Source organism: Dermacentor variabilis, chromosome 2 (assembly GCF_050947875.1).
Source record: "Dermacentor variabilis isolate Ectoservices chromosome 2, ASM5094787v1, whole genome shotgun sequence".
In the NCBI taxonomy this organism is placed as follows: domain Eukaryota; kingdom Metazoa; phylum Arthropoda; class Arachnida; order Ixodida; family Ixodidae; genus Dermacentor; species Dermacentor variabilis.
In genome coordinates this window covers 40,498,137-40,521,738 of record NC_134569.1, presented here as the reverse complement: position 1 = coordinate 40,521,738, position 23,602 = coordinate 40,498,137, and the positions used below count along the sequence as shown (strand labels likewise).

Here is a 23,602-nt window from a genome sequence, read left to right as displayed (position 1 = left end):
GCAGAAGTAGCTAAACCTCTAACAAAAGTAGGATGACCTGAATTTTGACGTAAGAGATTATTGTCCTGATACCAATGCCACAGTCGAGTACCGCAATCGGCAGTGAGTGTTCCGCGTCTTTGGCGGACGATGCCAGAAATGCCGCGTACACAATCTCCAGAGCGGGAATCTCGGGAAATACCTGCACCGTGTCTCTGTACATCTTTCTAGTCACGGACCAAGACAGATCGTTGGGAGAAACGTCACGGAATGCTACAAGCGTGTTCGGATCTCCCATGGTGACATGGTCGCTTCTCTCAAGTTGGATGCGGAATATTTGTCTATACAGGCTTTCGAGGGGAGAGGATAGCCCCGTCACCATCAGGGCAACAGCAGAACAAAGCAGCACATATATACAGCGTACGTTTCGGGGTCATCGTCACGATCGTCAAGTGCATTTTGTGACTCCAGGCGTTGTCATTTTTTCTCGTCTTTGAAATCTTGTCACATTCGCACCTCGGTGTTGTCTAACTGCACACGTAGAAAAATTAGAGGAGGAGCGCCAAAATCCTTGGGAGTGCTTGATAATATATTTCGGTTTACCGTTCACTGCATCATTTGTCTGCGAAAAAAAAAATTATCGCCACTGTAAAAGAACTTCGCTAGCCCAAAATAATTTATTAAAGCAATAATCTACCCATGTATACTTTCGTAAATGCTGCACTACAAATTAAAAGTGACAACAGATAACCTGTCCATTGTATGGCAGTTTTAATGGGTGACAACACGTTTGTCTCAGCGCGAAGATGCACTCAATGACATGCAGTAAGTGGATTAATAAAAGTACGAGCACTTTTCTCGAGGGTTCATCCTCGAATGCGCCGGGCAATTGAAGGCCGCCGCGAAAGGAGCGAAATTTCTTGCCGCTTTGTTACAGTCCACGCGAAAGCGTCTCAGCGTGTTCGGCATGTTGCACATCGTGAAGCAGGCGGTGACGAAGAACACTCGTTCTGGGCTCCATTCCTTGGCAATCGGCAGAGAGAGATCCGCGTCTTTGGCGGACGACGCCAGGAATGCCGCGTACGCAATCTCCAGAGCGGGAATCTCGGGAAATACCGTATCGAACTCGGGCCGCAGACATGACGCCTTGTTTGCCGAGGCTTCCTTCCATATGTTTGTAGGCCACGTGTCGAGGAACTCGCCGCGTCGGTCGAACGCTGGCGTGACGCCGTCGAAAGACTTGACCACTTCTCGCGCGAACGTGAAGCCGATGCCGCCATATAAAGCGGCTTTACTGCCCGCGGCTTGGTACCAAGGAATGAACAGAGTCGCCGCTGACACACGAACCGCGTTCGAGAAGGGGTCGTACTCAAAGTGCGGCAAGGCGTACGATCGCGGAGAGTCGTCGCTGCGCCTGTAGATCGGACTCTTGCGCAGCTTCCGCCACCTTGTCACCGATCGAATCCAGTGTTGCGTAAAGCTAGCGTTCTCGTAGAACCAGGAGTGGAAAGCCTTGTAGAGCGCGTTGTCGCTAAGCGGCTCATACGGCGGCCAGATGACGGTTCTCTGATTCCGTAGCTGGTTTGCAACCAATTCCACTGATCCGTTGTCGGCCCACAAGACGCTGGACACTTTCATAATAGCAGCTTCAGTGATGTTTGCCAGCTGCTGGTCCAGAAATGCCCTCGCGTTGGGGTCAAACTGCGGGAGCAATAGTGCTGCTGTGACAAGCCAGCGGTATGCTCTTTCGATTTGTGTGGAGCAGAAGTTGTCCCCTTGCATCTCAGCACGTGTCTCAGTTCCGTACTTGGCCAGAAGCAATTTCGAGCCCGCGAGTGGAGCGATTAGCTGTACGAATTCCCACGATATGTGGTCCAGCAGTTGCTCGCGGCTGAAATTGGCGAACAGCCTGTCCACGACCATGAGAAGCTCTGTGTCCGCGGTCGTCACGCCATCCGAAGTTATGAACTGTCCGTGGCCGACCAAGTTGTCGTTGAGAGCGTCAATCCACCGATGGGCAGAAATATGAGGTGTATAACGTTGGATGTCTCCGAGTCGAGTGTGCCTTGGATGCTTTAACTGGCTGTTTTCAACTTGAACGAAGTCTGCGTAAATCGTCGTTTGCATACTCCTGGTGTCCAGAATGGCATCAAGGGGCCTCATCTCTTCACCGGGAGCGAAAGCTTGGTAGAAGCCCAACCAATACTCTATGAACTTGTCCGTGAGTAAGATGCCAGCCACGTTACTCCATCGTGCACTGAGATCTGCTGCCGGCTGCAGGAGCAGGTTTCTTCTGCCACCAATGTCAGTGGTGTGTGGCGAAAAGTCAGCTCGGAACCAGATATCGATGCCCCAGTTGAACGCCAGATCGAGGATGACGCCCAGCGGTTCGACTCCTGGCAAAGGTGGTTCTGGCCATCGAATCTTAAGGTCCCGCATGAATTCTTTAATCTCGTAAATTCCTTTTCTGGTTTCTTCCGCGGTCCGCTTCTCTTTGCAAGAGTCGAAAAGTGCCGCTATTTGTTTCGCGATGCGCAACCTGCTCGAGGCTTCCTCGAGTCGCTGACGAAAATAGTGAATCCAGTAGTAATTGGCATGACTCATCATAGCTGAGCCAGTCCCGTGGCCTTCGATGTTTGGAGTCCAGCGTGAACAGGCGTACGCCTCGAAGTCATCGCACGGATCGACGCTGACGTTCACCCAGCCGTCGATAATCTCAGCTTGATAGCGGCAACCTGGCGTGGCGCATAATTTGCTGCCTCTGAATGCCCACGTGATGGTAGGGCGCTGCATCAGGTAGATGAGAAGAGCGCACATCACCGCCATGATTGCTGCAGCTTCGGCTGCGACCCGCTTGCATTTCGCCTTACTCCGTCTTCGAACGCCGCGTCGGCTCTTCAGCAGCAAGGAATCCTGCGACGCCCGACATCGGCTTTAGGTCAAACGTGAAAGACGGAATTTCAACGGCTACTTGGAAACTTGGTCCATATATTCACACACAAAAAAAGCTCCTATTCTGGAGCTATCCTAGAGTATGAGCAACTGTCAGCCAATCGGGATGATGGGCATTTTATTAGCGAAGAAGGCCGGTCAATTCAAAAGAGCACTTACAAACAAGGGACCGAATTCAAATTTTTTATTGCGATAAACATTATATGGACAGCCCAGGCGAATTTCAGCCGTAGCCTTCGGCGGCGCCGTGATGCTCAGCATATATAGTCCAAGTGCGATAATATCGCGGCAGCGTGCCGTATGCTGTAGGTGTAAAACCCCTTAAACTTCGTAAAGTAGTGCCACGCTTTGAAGAATGCCGCCTCCTCCTCGCGCGTTCTGGCCGAGGCCGACGCCTCGTCGCTATTGGCCTAATAGCATCATGTGGGCCCTCGCGCCGTGCATCAGCGCCATTTTTGCTCGAGAAGCGTCTACGGAGTGGCGAGGAGCTCATGTTGACGCCGTTGCTATGCTCGAGCAGTGTAGGCGGCGCCACGGTCGAGGAGGGAGCGTGAAAGAGAGAAGAAACGAGGAGTGAAGGCGGAGGAGGAGAGTGTGGCTACCTTACGAAGCTTAAGGGGTTTTATGTAGGTGTGAGGGAAAGCATACGAGGGTGAGCCGGGAAGGGTGGGGGCTCGGTGCGTCGGCGTCTTCTCGCGCGCGTAAGGGCAGAAACCAGGAAGGGTACACGCTGACTTTTCGCGCGCGCAATGGGGGGAGTATGGCAGAGCGGCAGGGTAGTGCGTGTGTCCGCTTCTACCCTGGCCGTGGCTGAACGTGGCGCCGCTGAGCGCGGCCGAGCGCGCCCTATCTTGGATGCAATCTGTGGTGGGCTCACAGGTCAACCAACCCGAGATAGATGATGGCTCCTTGTGCTCTGTGTTCTGGCGCGCCTAGTTTCGCGTTGAAGCAGTTGCATGAAGGGGGGGGGGGGGAATTCGCTCGCCGTGGCGTGATCGAAGCGGAATTTGCTTTCCGCTCTTCATCACGACAGAGTTCTTACAGCGGGTGTCCGCGGTCATCGGGTGAGGTGTGTTCATATTTGTCTGTGTGCGCGTGACACATTGTGTTTTTAAGTTAGTAAACGAATGGATACAGCAGTTTTACAGCTGCTAAAACTACTAGCCAGTTAACTACTAGTTATCTAATAATTTGCTATCGCAACAAATAAGTGCCCTTTGCCATTGGTCGGCCGCCTTCACTAATGATATGTCCGACATCACAATTGGCTGTAATATGCGTTTACGAACAGTTTTAGCGCAATAACGTTTTTGTGAGTATAAGCCTTGTGAATTCGGTGTTCTCCTCTTGGCATTGCAAGCACAATAAAAATGGCGTCGATGCAGCATTGCAAAGTCCCAGGTATCGTATCTGCTCGCCAAATATCACGCGGTCACGCGGCGGCCTCTTCATATTCGCGGCATGTATAAAAAAACAGTTAATACAAAACTTATTTGTATGAACAGGCGCCGCCTAATAGTTACTACGAAGGTTTACCTAAGGCGACTTCCAATGACGAGTACTTCTCGCAAATGAGCATCTTAGCAGATGTGTGCAGGTCACGTATAGGCAATGAGCGGCTGCGCTTTATCTGCCCTTCTGAAGGCATCAGCATGCCAACGACGAAGTAAGACATACGGGCTGTATTCTCGGTTGATCACTTTCGGCAATGCTTTCACTTGCGTGACGCGGCATCCAGGATGACGCCTCGCTGGAGCATCGGACGTCTGGCTTAGCCAATCAGCGAGGTCGCCCTCCGGATCCGTCAGCGCTATACCAGCTCTGTTATTTATTTTATTTGTGCATACTGCAGCGCAATAAGCGCTATAGCAGGAGTGGATTAACAGAGGAAAATTATACAGGTTCTGTTCCCCGGCTGCTTGCGTGTATGTCAACATGCCATTAAACTATAATGAGTTGAACATCCCTTTGTTGCAAACAAACCTTCGTTACGCTCAGGGCGGGTAGTCGTTGAGATAGGTGCGAAGACAATTCGTTGGGTGGCGTCGCTGTCAAGCCACTGCTCTGCGTTGTATTCAAGTCCAGCCCTCCACATCTTCCGAGCGGGGTGCTGCCATTGACGTCACGGAATGCTTGCGAGCCGCCTGTGAAAGAGGGCTTGGTTACCGACCGGAGAGTTGTGACAGGTCGAGTTGTGCCTGGAACTCGTGGTCGGGCCTGGTTGGACCCAAAGTTGGCTGCCATTTTTCCTCCTGTGCGTGCAATACATAATTGTGAGAACGGTTTGGGCGCCCGTACGACCAAACAGGAATTTAATCACGGAGCATGTAAATAACTATGAAGGAGTATAACGTAAAAAAAAACGTGAAGCCAAGGAAAGTCGGCCCAATGCCTACGCGATCATGTCGCGGTAAGTTATGCTCTTTTACCGCCGCGCTTAACGAATGCTGTACCGAAAATACAACGGGCGCAATAGCAACGTGCAGCTGCCGCACTCGCATGTTACAACGAAGGCGATAAATGTTTACTTTACAATAAACGACCGAAGTTTCTCAAATATGGGGAGAAAAATGTGCACGGAGTGGTTGAAAAAGCATCCGAACAAGTGCGAGTCCTTTAGCTATAGCTATGCCGGCAGCCAAGCACACTTGGCTGAGTTCGGCGAGCTCCGAGTCACGTGTTGGGCCGACTTTTTGAGAGAGAAAAGGCGATGGGGGCGACTTCACAGAGAGCGCGACAATGATAGCCGCGCCCATGGCTGCACAATTCTTTATTATTTTAGTGGAGTTCGGATAGTGAAATTTCCGAACAGAACATATCGAATAAAAATATTTGAGAAAAGCGGCCTTCGAATATCGAACTGAAAACCGAATATTTTCTTATTTCTTGCGTGAAGACTGTCACGTATAAAAAACGCTTATTAACATTGTTTGACACACGCCCATGTAATGCCCTTCACAACTGGATGTACACTCAACGGGGAGCTTGTTAATGATTAAGTGCTTTCAGTTTGGCTCATGCTTCAACTTTTGTACGATGTGAAGCCTATACAGTCTAAAATTCCACGTCCGGCGCCTTGGCCATGAGCGGCCCTTGCTAATACGTGTGTCACACGGCGCACTTTCGATCGAGGTCGAGCCCGATCGGGATCAGATTTCTCGACCGCAATTGGCTCATTTGCGCAAGCTGCGGGAGGGAGCCAATCGCGGTCGAGAATTTCGCTGCGAATCAGACTCGGTCGCGATATATAGTGCGCCGTGTGACAAACACTCCCAGGGCTAATCTAGCACACGTACACCCAAGAAAGAGGGCGCGAAGATGGCCGCCGCGGTGGCTTGATTGGTAAAAACCGGCGCACGGCAAACGCGTAATGGTGAATACGTTGGTTCGGTCACCACCTGCGGCAGATTATTTTTTCGTATACGCTTTCGTTTTCCTTTACCTCATTATTTCTGCATTCTCTATCTGTAGCTGTCTATTTCTGCATGCTTTCTCCGGCTTCGTTGTCTGTTACTTCGTGTGGTTACGAGTAAACAACAATTGCGCCCCTCAGGTCTCCCAATTCTTCTCGCCCGTTTCAGTCATCCGGTGCACCATGAAATTGGCACCAATGGAACAAGACACGTCACCTTGATGCACGCAGTGTGTTAATTGTCTTCGTTGAAGGAGATACGTGTGATACTTTTGACGTGAAATGCCCGTAAAAAGGCTCAAAGAGTGCCGCTTGCTGAACCCCATAACGAAAACGTGCATTATCGCTCATATCTTTGCAACCATACTACCCACGCGCCTTACTTCGGTGTCGTTTTGTAGAGGAAAGAAGCCATTACTTGACCACGCATGTGTCGTGTGCGCAGATGGCGCTGTCGTTGCGCCGCGCATGACGCAATAGGAGCAAAATTTAGTCTCGCGCGTGGCGTTCAGAAAGGCATAGCTCGACAGTACGTTTATTCAACCGAGCATGAATGCCCGCGTTTGATAGAGCTCACTGCATGGCAGGCATAATTTATCAAGCTCAAACTGATGTTGATCAGGATGTAACGCCTACAAATGTGCAATTTGTTGCAAAAAACTTCACGCTTGGCCGGCTGTGCCGAGCAAGCGACAGCGCTGCTCATTATTTTAAAGAAGTAAATCAAACCATGGTGAGACTGGCTGAATGATAAGGTACTTTGCCTAAACCGAGACAATAAATTCGTGTAGGCTGCTAAATGTGACGAATTTCTATTGAATGATTGGAAATTATCAGCGATCCGTGCATTCGCTCAGGAACTCGGGCCGCAGTCATTTTTGCTATTGGCTTGCAGCCTTCCCTAATGAAAATTCCATCATTCGGACTGGCTAGTATTTGCTGTTACGAAAAAAAAAAATGCAGCGTAAGGGCTTTTTTTGTGAGTTCGGACTCTAATGCTTCTGCTAACAACCAAGCAGAAACGTTCGGAACAGCCCTCAATGGCATTGGGGATTCCCTCTGTAGACCCACATAAATCTTGCTTATATCCGAACAGAAGCGAAAATTCTCTACAATTTCGAATAGTGAATGCTTGACTAGTATACGCACCGAATAGCAAAACCTATTCGATTCGTATTCGAAGTTTTGAATATTCGCACAACCCTAATTATATTGCATTCGTGTTTCACTCGTGGTATGAAGGTTTGATTTTATGTCGTTTGTTAATTACAATGACGTACAATTTTGATAGTCTTCTCCAGTGCACACCAGTATTTTTTTTATCAGCAAAAGTTTAAACAAACTGCGTGAAATAGAAAACACAATTCTACACCTTGCTCTTGATATACAAGGGATGGACATTACTAGCACGAGAAAGCAATGCATAATTGAACAAAATTAACAATATTCCACGAATTAATTGTTTAATTCTAGAGGACTTACGATACATAATGCAATTAATGAATTGAAACCAGCGTGTTATCAAAGCATATCAACTTGTAAGGAATTCTGATGCTGGAGCCAGTTTTGATAAATGCCTTCCGAAATTGCCACGAACTGCATTGGTGTTCCATGGAAATTTTTTGAACAATGCTTTTGCGTGTCCGCATGCGAGACCTTTGTTCACACAAAAATGTGGGTCGATCCCGGAGGCAGTGCATAGTGATCAGGGCAGGGCAGTGATCCCAGGCAGTGCAAGCGGGCAGTGCATAGTGTGCTGCTTCTCCAAGAGGCATCACATGGAGACATCAGGTGACATCATCACTTGACGAAAACATCATCGCATGAGTCACGTTTGACGTGGTGACGTCACCAGATTACGTCATTATGTGATATCGTCACGTGCGACCGCGTTTGAGGTGATGACGCAATCACGTTTCGTCATCACGGGTCGACCCCGGAGACAGTGCAAAGAAGCAGGAAGTGTGCAGTGGGCTGCTGCTTCAAGAGGCATCACATGACGCCATCAGGTGACATCATTTGACGATGACGTCAGCGCGTGACGTCACGTTTGACGTGATGACATCACATGACGTCAACAGGCGATATTTGACGTTACGATGCCGTTATCACGCAACGTAACGTTTGACGTGATGTAATCACGTGATATTGGCGTGAAGACGTCATCATTCGACGTTTGAGGTGATTACATAATCACGCTTCGTTATCATGTCAAACGTGACGTCACCACTCGGTCACAGGTTTTAGTACCACGGGATGTTAACGCCGAATTTTTCACTTCATGGGCCATATAATGATTTCGTATTTATAAAGAATGCCCCCCTTAGCAGTAGTGGCGGTTTTCCGGAGCTTCGCTGTACATCCACTTTCGCAGGGCCGGGATGGAGAGTCATATTGTTGAAGAGGTATGTGGAACAAAAGTGCGGTTTGCCGCCAGTTTGACGGCACTTACCTCGAAACTGGGTCAGCTTTAAAATTCATCCCAAGTTGTCCCTCTCATTATTTGCCGGAACGAAACTTTTAGGCGCGTACAATAGCACGTTCTTGGAAGAGTACGAGGTGATTGTTTCCTCAAGATTCCTTCTGCAGTTAAAAACCGCTTGCTGTTCATCTTAACACCTACTTGAGAGCTTATTGTGCGGCGGTTTGTTCTGTTCTCGATGCATTCTGGGGCCCTATAACGTAAAACTATTCCAATATGTTTTTATTCCAGTCTCCTGACGTCAAATTTGCGTAACCGCCGACGCAAGCATACGGGGCGGTCACCCGCAGGGTTGTTTGAACAGACCAATCAAACGCTTTCCTCGTTCATAGGAGGTCACCTTTGTTTGCTTGAAAAACGAATAACATTGCCTACACTGAGCGGCTTTTCTTCCTCCTAAAGAGGAAATGTTAGCTCGGGTGTTCCTATCTAAATACATATAGAACGGGAATTCGTTTTTCTCGGCAAACACGGCACCAAATTTGACGAAGTTTGTTGCATTTAAAAGAAAAACTTGGGGGCGGGGAGGGGGAGTTCTAGTGACTGCTGGTTTCGAATTTTTCATTTAGGTCGTCCATGTTTTATTAAATTTGGCCAAAATCGCAAATTTTCAGAAAACGAACCTATCAAGTTTAAAACTCTGTAACTCAACAATGAAAAATGATATCACAATTCTGTGAATTTCATCTAATAGCACATATACAGCGGACAAAATTGATATGTTACACATGAATCTAAAAAATTTAGTATTATGGAAACATGACTTTTGCAGAACCCTTGTACACAACGTAACCAATTCACGTAAGATACAAATTGACATACCAAATTTGTCCACTTTGACTGTTATAATAGATGCCGTTGACAGAACCGCTATATCTGTTCTTGATGCAGAGCTGTTAGTTTGCAAAATTCGTGCTTCTATTTCTTTCGAACTTTCAAATTTTTCGAAATATTTTAACCAAAATTGAGGCCCTAAATCGAAATTCCGCTTCCAACAGTCACTACAATTTAACTTTCTCTCTCAAATGCAACGAATTTTATTAAAAGTGATCCAGAGGTTATCTCAGCAAAGCGTTTCTACGTTTTACATGTATTTGAATATGCCGCGTCGGAATAGGGCCCGAGCTAAAGATTCCTCTTAAACAATTTGTCGAGGGATCAAATGCATGAATAATAATTGCATCATGCCATTGCCAAAGATGCTGCAAACGAATTCTTGAACGCTACGTACCGTAAAAAAGTAAAATATATAATTCTTCATAAAAGAATATACTCGTATGTGCCAAAAATTGTGTCCAATATTACTTATATCAATGCGTCCATGTTATTTGCCTATTTAATAAGTAAAGAAAATATCACACGAACTCTAGAACTATATCAGTTCGAAACCAGCACAGCAGTGCATGCCGCTGATATGAAAAATGTAAAGGCCATGAAATGAACAAGTTGAGGAGAAATATGTGAATGAAACTTTGTCATTCAAGAACCGTGTTTACATTCATGTGCGTATGCAACGGACAGTGCAAAATATCAATGACGCTGGCATTTGTTCCAATGTATTACGCAGGAGCAGCTGTCACTGGGCGTGTATTGTGAGTAATTGCACCGAAATTATAGTCGCAACAGAGAGCACGTATAAAAAGCAGGGGTTCTGCAAAGTATACGAGGGCGAGTCAAATGAAAGTGAGCCAATGCGAATATATGACAAACAGGGTACTTTATTTAAAAGTAATCTCCATGAGCATTTAGACGTTTGTCCCATTGACTAAGGAGTCGCGTGATTCCGGCCTCATAAGATTCCTTGAGTTCCTGCTTCAAACAGTCTGCTACTGACTCTTTCATGTCATCGTCCAACACGAATGTGGTTCCCTTGAGCTGTTTTTTCTTTCGGTTGCCCCAAAATGTGGATGTCGCAAGGCGACAGGTCTGGGCTGTGTGGCGGATGCTGCAGCGTTTCCCACTTGAACGTTGCCAGTTTTGTATTAAATACATCAGCGATTTGGGGACGGGCATTGTCGTGGAACAAGATGACCCCATTCGTCAATTTTCCACATCGTTTCTTCTTCATTGCAACACGCAGCCGTTCCGGCGTTTCACACTATCGGAAACAATTGATAGTCTCTCAAGACTTAGCAAATTCTATCCGTAATGGTCCCTGACGATCGAAAAAAAAAGTCAACAACACCTTTCCGGCGGAAATGATGGCCTTTGCTTTCTTTGGGCCGGGTGAATTCGAATGTTTCCACTGTAAGCTTTGCCGTCGTGTTTCAGGCTCGTAGTAGTGGCATCGTGGTTTGTCCCCGATCACAATTGCAGACAAGAAGTCGTCACCCTCATTGTCTTACCGGATCAGCACGTACAGCATGCGGCGCTCGGTGGCGATGTTATCGCCCTTGGACTTTATACGAAACATGAAGGTAACAAAATCGAACTTTCACCATGCAACAATTCGCTGCGCCGCAACATTTATTTTTTCCTGTTGTGCGGCGGGGGCACCGAAATTTAAAAACCACAAGGAAAATACGTTGGCCACAATTGAATGCCTACTTTGCGCACTAATGTGGCTGCCGAAGGAATTTATTTATTTTATTTACATTACCCCTAAGGGCCCTCACATGAGGGTATTACATAGGGGGGGGGGGGGTACAAACATGAAATATACACAAGAAATAAAACTACATAAAATAAACATACACACAAGGAACATAAAATATATAGATATGAACAAGGGGTAAATGCACTTAGTCATGAAAACACAAGAACATTTTACATATGTTAATATGTGCATATAGGCATAAGTAATATCTAATCTGCTACCACTAACCGTTTTCTTGCAACAAAGTTTGGAAAGATGGTAGGCTAACTTCAGTAGCTATGTGTGATGGTAGGTTATTCCATTCTATTATTGTGCGAGGAATAAAAGATTTTGCGTAGAGCGACGAGCGGCACATTATGCGTTTTACTTTGTTAGCGTGGTCACGGCGCGGGAAAACTGCAGGGGGTGGTGAAAAGAAGTCTTCGTGAAGCGTGGAATGGTGATAAAGCTTATGAAATAAGGTTAGGCGAGCAAACTGGCGTCGACGTGATAGTGATTCCAACTCGGCACGTTGTTTTAACGATGTGACGCTGGTGAAGCGTGAATAATCGGAAAAGATGAAGCGAACAGCACGGTTTTGCAAAGATTCAATGTTGTTGATTATGTATGCTTGATCGGGATCCCATATGGCAGAAGCATATTCAATTTTTGGGCGGATCAGCGTGATATAAGCAAGTTTTTTTAAGTGAGAAGGTGCGTGCTTGAGGTTACGTTTAAGAAGACCGAGTGCTCGGTTAGCTGATGCTAAGACGGTGTTAATATGGTAATGCCAAGTTAAGTCAGACTGAAGATGAAGGCCAAGATACTTGTAAGTTGGCGCAAGTTCTACTCTAGCATTATTGAGAAAGTAGGTGGTAGGAAGTCGAGTGGAATGGTTGGTAAATGACATTAGCTTGGTTTTAGATGTATTTAAAGACATTAACCACGAAGAGCACCAAGCGGTCACAGCATCAAGATCAGTTTGTAAGGAAAGTCGGTCAGCGTCATTACTAATATTACGATATATAACACAATCATCTGCGAATAATCGAATTCGAGATGAGACACATTTAGGTAGATCATTAATGAAAATTAAGAAAAGTAGGGGACCGAGGACGCTGCCCTGGGGGACTCCAGATGTTAAAGGAACAGAAGAAGAGTTACAGCCATTAGCACAGGTAAACTGTTGTCTGTCGGAGAGAAAATCTTTAATCCATGCAAGAACGTTTGGGTGAATGTTTAAGTGTGTTAATTTGATTAGAAGCCTGTGATGAGGAACGCGATCAAAAGCTTTAGAGAAGTCAAGAAACACTGCGTCAACTTGGAATCCTTCGTTAAATGCGGAAAATATATCGTTAGTAAATCCGGCGAGCTGAGTGTCGCATGAATAACCCCTGCGAAAACCGTGCTGGTACTTGAAGATGATATCATGGTCTTCTAGGTAGTTGATGACTTGTGTGTGTATGACGTGCTCGAGAAGTTTACATATGTTGCTAGTTAATGAGATAGGACGATAGTTAAGTGGGACAGAGCGATCACCTGATTTAAATATTGGTATTACTTTAGCTATTCGCCAGTCATGAGGAATAATGCCAGATGATAATGATTGTGAAAACATGGCTGATAACACTTGAAAAATGTTTAAAGAAGCGTTTTTAAGTACCTTGTTATTGAAACCAAGATGATCAGAGCTAGTAGTAGTTTTGAGGTTATTCAACAGGGCAAGAATACCCGAATCACTGATGACAATTTCTGGCATGGAAATGTTAGGCAATGGCTCTAATATAGGCGAAGAAGTTATATCTTCATTGGTGAATACTGATGAAAATGAATCGTTTAGAAGCTGCGAACACTCAGTTTCAGTGACTGGTTGTCCGTCAGCATTAATTAGTACTATATCAGGATAGGAACTCGGATTGATAATGCGCCAGAATCTATGAGAATTATTGGTTAACATAGTAGACAGGTCGTGAGTGAAGAAATTACGACGGGTTGTTTTAAGCAGGGACTGATACTCTTTATCACAATTTTTGTACTTGTTCCATGATGACAGGAGACGTGTGGTCATTGCTTGGCGGTACAAACGTTTTTTCTTATTATTAAGACGACGAAGACGATGTGTGAACCAAGGTGAATTTTTATGATGTCGGATGGTGATTATTGGCACATACTTATCAACAAGGTGAGTCAAGGTGGTTTTGAATGCCAGCCAGTTTGATTCGATTGAGCGTGATGAATACTGAGCCAGGAAGCTTTCAGAGAAGGTGTTTAGTTCCGAGTTAATCATCTCAAAATTCGCGCGATTGTAGCAATGAATTTGCTTAATGGTAGTTTTCTTTTCAGTAAATGGATGCGTGATGCAACCAGTGATAATGTCGTGATCGGATAAACCATTTAAATGTAGTATATCAGAAAGAACGTCCGGGTTATTTGTTAGGACAAGATCAAGGATATTAGCCGTGGTAGCGGAGCGACGGGTAGGACTAGTAATAAGTTGAGCAAAAGAAAAATCCAAGCAGGAATGAAGAAAGGTGTGGGCTTCTTTATCACTGGAATTAACACAGAGAGTGGACCATTCAATGCTTGGAAAATTAAAATCGCCAAATACGAGGAAAATAGAGTTAGGAAAACGCACATGTAAGTCGCTGAGTATTCTATGGAATTCACCCGAGAATCCATCAGACATATCGGGTGGCCGGTAGAAAGCACCAATAATAACATCAGTAACTCCGAATTTACACCATATCAATACACATTCGAGGAAAGTATCAACAGCGAGGGGAACAGCAGATAATTGTTTCTTTGTGGCTATAAGGACACCTCCTCCTTTTCTATTTATTCTGTCACACCGGAAAAAGGAAAATTCAGATTCACTCAGAAGAATGTAATCATCCGGAACGGTATCGTCCAGCCAAGTTTCAGTCAATACTAGAAGTGAAACGCACGTAGAATCTATGAGCGAAGAAAGGGCGACAGTTTTGGAAAGAACACTTCTGATGTTTGTGAACAGGAAGTGTGTATTATTCTTTAAATTATGACACACATTGGGCAAGAATGACGTAGATTCTGTAGATGACTTATCAGCCGGCACATGTCATACTGTGGTGGGATGACGAACTGGCACAGCACGGTTACCCGCGACATCCCACACATAGGTGTCATTATTGATGTGCAGCTTGTCGAATGTTAGGCGCACACGGTCACCTTGCTTTTTAATTGATCGAGAGAACTGCAGAAGTTGCCGGCGTTTGTCACGAATGGCTTGGGAATAGTCGCGTCCTATGCTGAAACCTGTGTCCCTCAGCTTGCTGCCTTTACTTAAGATAACCTCAAGTTCTTTATCGTTGAAGAACTTAGCTATAATGGGGCGTTTTTTCACAGTTGAAAAACGGCCCACACGGTGTGCCCTAGCAATGGAATTTACAGTGACACCAAGCTTATCACGGCAGAACTCATGCACAAGTCGCTCTGAACTTTCCCAGCTTTCGGATTCGTTAGTATCGGTAACACCATAAAACAAAACATTTGATCTACGCGACTGGTTTTCTAGGTTATCGATTTTGTTAATGATGCTAGAAAAACCACTATCGAGAGATGTTGAGGCATGAACAGATGGAGCAGATTCTAATTTGTTTTCCAGTTCCTGCACACGTTTGGTTAAGCTTTCGAGGTCTGTTTTGAGTTCTGCGTGCATATTTAGAACTTTCATTATTGATTCGAGAAGACTTGCGTTGCTGGCTTCAAGACGCTTTACAGCCTCGGCCACACCATCTAACTTCTCTTCTTGAGCCTTTGTCATAGGTCCGGGGTTTTCCTCAACATCCCCACTCAAAAGCAACAGTCGCAAAACATAAACAAGAGCAGTGCAAGACCGTTTGAAATGGTTGGGTGGCCACGACACCGCCAGAAGACAAACATTATTGCTACGGTAACAGCGAGTTTGATAGTAACAGACCTGTAGGAAAGCAGTTGGTGAGCTCCGAACCATTGTGGCAGTGTCGTGGCCCGAAGCTTCGTCGAAATGGGCGCGCTTTTGAGGAGGCGCTGTAGATATTGCCGTCCCATGTTGCCCGACGAGCAGCATGAAATTGTCCAGGATCGGCGGCGGGTGATGCAGCAGACTTGATAAGTCGCGGCAGATTGGCGGGTTGTCCATGCAGTCCACCGTACTCATGCGCTGTTTGTCCGCACGGGTATCAGACGGCTGTACTGCAGGCAGCGACAGCAACTGTCCCAGGACAGGCAGCAGCAGCATCTGTAGGAAAGCAGTTGGTGAGCTCCGAACCATTGTGGCAGTGTCGTGGCCCGAAGCTTCGTCGAAATGGGCGCGCTTTTGAGGAGGCGCTGTAGATATTGCCGTCCCATGTTGCCCGACGAGCAGCATGAAATTGTCCAGGATCGGCGGCGGGTGATGCAGCAGACTTGATAAGTCGCGGCAGATTGGCGGGTTGTCCATGCAGTCCACCGTACTCATGCGCTGTTTGTCCGCACGGGTATCAGACGGCTGTACTGCAGGCAGCGACAGCAACTGTCCCAGGACAGGCAGCAGCAGCATCTGTAGGAAAGCAGTTGGTGAGCTCCGAACCATTGTGGCAGTGTCGTGGCCCGAAGCTTCGTCGAAATGGGCGCGCTTTTGAGGAGGCGCTGTAGATATTGCCGTCCCATGTTGCCCGACGAGCAGCATGAAATTGTCCAGGATCGGCGGCGGGTGATGCAGCAGACTTGATAAGTCGCGGCAGATTGGCGGGTTGTCCATGCAGTCCACCGTACTCATGCGCTGTTTGTCCGCACGGGTATCAGACGGCTGTACTGCAGGCAGCGACAGCAACTGTCCCAGGACAGGCAGCAGCAGCATCTGTAGGAAAGCAGTTGGTGAGCTCCGAACCATTGTGGCAGTGTCGTGGCCCAAAAGCCACGACACTGCCACAATATTTAAAAAAAAAAACTGAGACACTTGGTCCACAGAGAACCATACGCATACTGCTCGGTAACCTACACCGGCGAGCCAAGACTTTCTGGAGAGGTTGCCCTCAGGCGAACGTGGTGCAATCCGTTGAGTCCCCGCAGTGATGGCGGCGAGCGACCATTGTTACTTTTTTCACTTTTGCTAGCCAGAAAGCGTCTAAAACTCTGCCAGGCGAAAATCCACTCGGCCAGAGCAAACCGAACACGCACCGAAGTGCGCCGCGCGGTGGTCAGGGCACCACGAGAAAAACGTATGCGCTCTGGCTGGCTCTGGCAGCCCGCGGGTAGGGCAGCAAGACAAAAAAAAAAAAAAAAGAATTGAAGACGCTCAATGTGTCCTCGCGAATAAAAGTCAAAGTAGGAAAAATAAATAAGAACATAGTTACATCGGCTGGCTTTAGTGTCTTAACATGAATGCTTTGGCGCAGGTGAAAAAAAAAAATTGATATTTTGTATGTGACATGACGGCACAAATGAACCACCACAACGCTTTGTCTCGTAGGACCTCGCTGCGTCCTTTGTCAACTTGTCTAATAGTGTGTTGATTTGGCTTGTCCCGTTGTATGTTCCAATGCAAGACTTTAGAAAAGTCAATGCAACTTTGGCGTCATATGTTTATAACAGCATTAGGCCCACAAAGTTCCGCAATTGAAAACCTAAAGCACTACTTTGGAAATGTCAATGCACATTTCACATCAAAAGTTTGAGATTTATACCCATAAAGAGTCGGAATTGATATCCATGCGCTCCGTAGATTCCGCGGCCTCTGCGAGATGCCGCGGTGAGCCCGTTTGTCATCAAAACGCCATTGAAACTTTGTGCTCGGAGGCGGCTGCTTGCGTTATGTGACTCCCGGTGCATGGGCGTTGTCACGAAATCCAGCCAGAGTTTGCAATTTTCGCGGTGAAATGTCTTTTCGAGCATGAAAAAGACATTCTAGACAAAATCCAGAATTATTTCCGGCGCTGGGGGTTGCTTTGGTCGGCGGTGCATTGACAGCTAGCACGAAAAAATTTCGAGGAGGGGGGGGGGAGGGCTGAAGCCTCATAAGCCTCCCCCCTCCCTGGCTACGCCCCTGCTTGCCTGTACTACGGTGGCATTTCTAAACGTCGATGATGACAAAATGTTCTCGAATAGCGTTAACTATCTCGAAAACTTGTGAGTGATTAAGCTATTAATACACGCTGGTTCGTGCGTCTAGCTTCAATTGATAGCTTTATCTTTATTTTTTGTCGCTTCTGCGTAACTTGATAAAAGCTTACGTCTGTACGGTTCAACGAAAATTCATGAAAGAATGATCCGCTCACCAAAACATGAACCTTCAACTGCGCTTGCTTTGGCCAGCCTCTTGGAAGCCGGTTGCCTGTTGGTCTGCTGCGACGTCTTCTTACGGGAGCCGGTTCTGCGAGGCTCCTTGGACTTGGTTCCTTCGCTCGTGTCGTCACTTCGGGTCACTGATTCACCCTTCGATTTCGGAGTGCGGGACCTAGACTTAAGACCCGACTTGGGGCTCCTGGTTCGCGCTTCCATCGTTCTTGTAGTCGTCTTCTACTATGGAAGCGGCACGTGGCTGTAAGTGGGCGCGCGCTGACATTTTTTTTCTTTCTTTATTTACTGTGCTTGAGGCGTCCTTTGATATTATCGTTATGATTATCGTGATTATTATTATTATTATTATTATTAATAGATAGATAGATAGATAGATAGATAGATAGATAGATAGATAGATAGATAGATAGATAGCCTTTATTTAAAGAATATTCAGAATAATTGCTAACGGTCGGGGCCCCTAGCCCAGGGCTCCGCTAGCTCTTGCCATCTTCTCAGCTCTCTGGATCAGCTTGAGCTGGTCGTCGAGGGCTGAGCTGGACAGCAGTGTCTTCCATTGCTCCCTCGTGGTGTTCGCGTCGTGGTGTTCTACCTTGCGTAGCGCGCACTCGCACGCAGTGTGGTGTAGGGCTGGTGTGGCCCCACACCACGGGCATTCGTCCCTGTAGGCTGTGGGGTATGTATGCGATGTAATGTGTGTAGATTCGTGTAAGTGTCTGTCTGGAGCCGACGCCAGGCATCGGCATCCTCTGTCTTTAGATTTCTATGGGGTGGTGAATATCGCAAACGACTCCCTCTGTGGTGGTTCAGGATGGCTGACTCTAGGTCGACAGGATCCGGGTCTTCTGCAGCCGGCGTGATGAGTGCTCGGTTATGCACGAATCCTCGAGCTGCTTTGTCGGCCCGCAAGTTACCCGTGATGCCAGTGTGGCCCCTGTATCTAAATGATGATTTGGTTGGTGATGTCCTCAGGATCCTCCTTGAGTATTTGGGATAGGACTTGTGCAGCAGGTCTTCCGATCCTTCCCTGCAGGAAGTTGCGGCAGGCCTGATGGGAATCCGTGAGCATCGTCAGTAGTTTGTTTCCGTGTTGGATTTCGCGGATGGCTAACGCGATGACCAGCTCTTCGGCTTCCGTGATCGTGCAGGGGCGGGTCGATGCAGCGGAGGTAATGTGGCCTCGGCAGTCGCATACCACTGCCATTGCGCCCTTGTTCTTCGTCCCATACACGGCGGCGTCAGTAAAACAGGCTGTGGTATGGAACCTGAATGTTTTCTCCATGTACTGGCCCCTTGCTCCGCTCCTGCCGGAGTGTAGGTTATGGTCCATGTTGCGTGGTATCGGGGCAACGTGATACCGGTTCCGGACTTGACGGAGTATCGAGCAGATTTCTTGGGTTCGTGTTGTTATAGCTTGGAAGCCCAATGTTTGTAGGACCTGCCGGCCCGTGCAAATCCGCGCAAGTCTCTGTTGCGAGACGTAATTTGGCTTCTGTCAGTTCGCTGACGGGGTTGTGTGACCCTAGCGCCAATAATTTTTCAGTCGATGTACTGATAGGCAGGCGAAGAGCAGTCTTGAAAGCCATCCTCAAGAGCGTATCGGCCTGCTTTGTTTCGGACTGTGTGAGATGGTTGTAGATGGCGCCGAGTAAGGAAACCTGTGTTTTGTGCTCCCGGCCTCTTTTCGGCAAACAGCTATTCCCTCGCTGTATTTCTTAGGGAAAACGTGCACAGTCGAAGTGTATTACGTGGCCGGACAACGACCTCGAGCTGCTGAAGTCGGGTGAGTATGGCATTCATCTGTAACTTGCGCCAGAAAGCCGACGTTTCCGCGGTTAAGCTTAGCGGCGTCAAAACGATAGCCTCCCCATCAGTGGCCGCGTCTCCCGATTTGACAGATTCTTATGCCGTCGTTGAGCTGACCGCCCTCCGCGGCTCCGAGGTGGTTGTTGACCTGACCACCCTTCGTGGCCTTCTCCTCCAGGCACTTGAGGGAATATCCTACCTCAGCGATGTAGTGGCGCAGCTGCGGAATGATAACGCACGGTTGCGCAGGGAAAGCGCGCTGCCATACGCACAGCAAGCCGAGCTTATGGGCGTTCTTCGAGTCGAGGTGCACTTTCTACGAGACAAGCTTGCCAAAGAGGGCAAGCCGTCATCGCCCACTTCTGCTGCTGCGCCGCCGGCACATTCGTCCACGGCAACGACGTATGCTGCGCGGACGGCTTCACCGAAGACCGCTGGCCATCTGCCGCGCTTACGTCCTGCACTGGATTGGCCTGCTTCGTCGAAGGCTCCCGCTGCTGACCCGTTGCTCTGCCTACCTGCTTCAGTGGACTTGTCACCTGACAGTCAGCCAACGTTCAAGCGAAAGTCAGCACTGAATGCTAGCTGCACTTACACCGCTGGGATTGTTGCTACTTCTCGCTCTGTGCGCTCTCGGGCTATCTTTCTGACAAAGCTTGCGCCTGACACCCATCCCTTACAACTCTCCGCCCACCTATAAGCAGTTGGTCCAAAGCCCCTGTCTTGCACTAGACTAAAAACCAAGTACGATTCCTACGTGTCTTTTCATGTGTCTATTAAGGAGGACTGCTATCAGCGTCTAAGGTATCCTTCACTGTGCATGGCCGCGTTCCTGCTTATACAAGCCCTTCGGAGGAGAACTTTATGATACAATGATACTGAAAAAAGTTCAGCGAGATGAAAAGAAGGATCAGTGATGTGAGAGTTTTCGATCAGCATGTTCGTGGATTACGCACAAAGGTGAACGAATTTTTCTCCAACGTCATTTCATCTTGCTTTCCTATCATTGCCTTAACAGAGACCTGGTTGTGCCCTGAAATACCATCTAGTTCATACTTACCGCACACTTAAGTTTTCCGACGAGGTCGCGATCCTTATTCATCGAAATCAAAGGGCGGTGGCGTCCTGATTCCTATCAATCAATCACTCAGATCCGTTCGGCACCCTGATTTAGAATGCGCAACGGAATGTGTCTGGGTGGAGATTTTTGGTGCTGGTAGTAATAGGCTATTATTAGGGAACTTCTATGTTGCGCCTGATATGAATATTGAGATGTTTATTCTAGCCACTATTGAAAATGTTATGTTGGCCCATGCTAACCATAAAATACTCATAATTGCTTATTTTAATACGCCTAGCATTTCCTGGCAAACCGGTGAAATTTCAACCCATTCTTTTTACATATCTGTCAAGTGCAACACGTTACTTGACTTTATAATAGATCTTTTACATCTCTGAACCGATTTAACACTATACTGAACTCTTGTGGCAATGTCCTGGAGCTGTGCCTTAGTAACGGAGAAGCTCTGAATGCGTCCTGTGGCGATTTTCCCTTAGTTAAGCCAGATAAATATCATCCCCCACTTCATATTCCATTACAATTCGTGATACCTAGTAGCAGGAGATTAAAGGAGTCAGCAACACCTTAGTCTTAACTTCTCAAGAGGAGATTACGTGGGTCTTTACCACTATCTTAATGATGCGAACTGGTCTTCAGTAGTAGAACTAAGAGATGTTAATGGACCAAGTCACGGCATTCACGAATGTTAATCGCGATGGAATGAAGAACTCTATACCACTAAAAAGAGATAAACGCGCTAAATTTCCCGACTAATTTTCTGTTGAGCTGACAACAAATTTTAAGCTTAAAGACCATGCTCACAGGAAGGCACAGGGTACAAATCAGGAACACTGGCATATAGATTTTAAAATGTACAATGCACTCTCTAAACGTCTTTACAAGCGTGATGATTCAATCTATATAGCACATGTGGAAGCTAGTTCTTCTAAAATGCTAAATATTTCTGGAGACACGTTCGTGAACAGCGCTGTTCATCCAACAATACGAAACACGATATATCTCTACTTAGCGGCGACAGCCAACCTGTTCCAGATGTCGCGTACGCCTTCGTCCTACACTTCGGGTCCGTGTACGTTGAATAGTACAGTGACGGAGTTAGTGCGCTTTCCAATCACCCTTCCCTGGATTCAAGTTTATCGTTCTCAGAGGAAGTTGTCTTAAAGAGCATCGAACGCTTAAAACCGTCTTTTTCGTGTCGTCCTGATGACATTCCACCTGTTTTGATTAAGACGCACGGGGCCTTGCTTGTTCCAGCTGTTGTATCTTTAATTCTGCTTTAAAGACGAACACATTCCCAAAGGCTTGGAAAAACAGCGCGGGTGGTTCCTGTCTTTAAGACAGGGGAAACGGCTGCTGCGACTGACTACGAGCCTATTTCTCTTCTATGCGCAGCATCTAAATTATTCGAGTCAACTCCGCACTCAATAATTTCATCCTCTATTGAAGATACTATCATTCCTCGGCAGCGTGGATTCATATAGGGACGCTCCACAACTACCAATCTCGTTAGCTTCATGATGCATGCCTCTCAAGCAGAGTATAAGAAATGACATCTTGATGTCATTTATTTTCACCTCAGTAAGATGTCGTACGCCACAAAATACTCCTTCAAAAGTTGACAGAAGTTGATCTGCACCACTCTGTCACAGCGCTGGTAAGAAGCTACCTATGCGACCGGTTAGCTGCTACGTTAGCGTAAATGGTTAGTCGTCAGAACTTTATGCAGTTACAAGGGGAGTTCCTCAAGGGCCTGTCCTGGGCCCTCTTATTTTTTTCGCTGTTTATTAACGACGTTTCGACAGTCACTCAAAACTCTTCAATTTTGTCATATGCTGATGACGCGAAACTTTTCAAAGCGGTAAAAATTGTTAATGATTGCGCCGCTCTTCAGAAGGACATTGCAAATTTTGCGTCATGGTGCGCTGAAGACAAGCTGGTCATAAATGCGTCAAAAACGAAAGTTGTAAGCTTTCCGTGGAAAACTAACAGGACTTTATTTCCCTATAGCGTTAAATATGTTCTCCTGTCAAGAGCTCGGGTAACGAAGGACTTTGGTGTGTTCTTCGATAGCTCTCTGGGTTTCTCCTCCCACGCTCAACTGATGAGGCAGCGTGCACTTGGAACGCTCGGCACAGTATGTCGGGTGATGAGGGACTTCAAACAATCTGTGCGATTTGCAACTTTATATAAGAGCGTATGCCTTCCAGTTCTTGTAGGTAGGCACTTGTAGGTAAAATTGGGAATTTCTCGAAAATGGGGGGAAAAAAAGTTCACATCTATATTTAAACATCGATTCTGTCAAAAGCCTTCCATCTCCATAGAGCTAACACAGACACTCGCGTTACCTACTGTTAGGGTTGGCGTCTGGCACCACGTATTGAAAAGAATTTCAACCGACCATCTCACTCTGCCTCGTCGAAATGAGGCGTGATTTCGGCTGCTATTGTTGGCGTCCCGCTCCACGTGCAGAAAGAACTTTCTCTCACCCGACCTTCTTCCACCAGGCCTTGTCGAAATGAAGCGTGACTTTCTAATTCGCCATGACCATTTCGAGTGTCTGCCTGTCTGCCGGAATCCCTGCAGTGTACAGGCCTCTTTTGTGTGTTTGTGTGTGGGGGTGTGCGAGTTTAGAGAGACCCTTTTCTCGAATTGGACCTAGAGGAGAAATTCCACGAACCCGCAACGCGCAGAGGAGGCGGACAGGCGTCTACAATTCCAGGAGGCGGTACGACCTCTTCCTTTCAGCAGGCTCGATATAACCAGAGGAGGAGGGGCCCTCTTTCTGTGCCGGTCACATGACGTCGACGGAAGCAAGATCCCGCCCACGATTATAGAGAGCCTATTTAAGGGGCTCCGAAGTGTACTTTTGATCACTTCATGATCTTCTCATTTTCTTTCATCTACCTTTCAATAAACCGTGCAAGTTTCGCACTAGAAGTTGTCTCGCCCTTGCTTGGTCGCCATGGTCTACCGGATGCCTGCAGCGCGCCGACAACGCCACGCTACCCAATAGGTAACGTC

General features: G+C 47.1%; 1 protein-coding gene across 1 annotated transcript; it reads right to left on the bottom strand.

Annotated features, from left to right (window-relative positions):
- Positions 1 to 813: 813 nt before the first annotated feature.
- LOC142570308 (endothelin-converting enzyme 1-like) lies at positions 814 to 2,805 on the bottom strand. Its single transcript, XM_075678699.1, has one exon. The coding sequence runs from the start codon at positions 2,803 to 2,805 to the stop codon at positions 814 to 816; it is 1,992 nt and encodes a 663-aa protein (XP_075534814.1).
- Between the last annotated feature and the right edge of the window lie 20,797 nt (positions 2,806 to 23,602).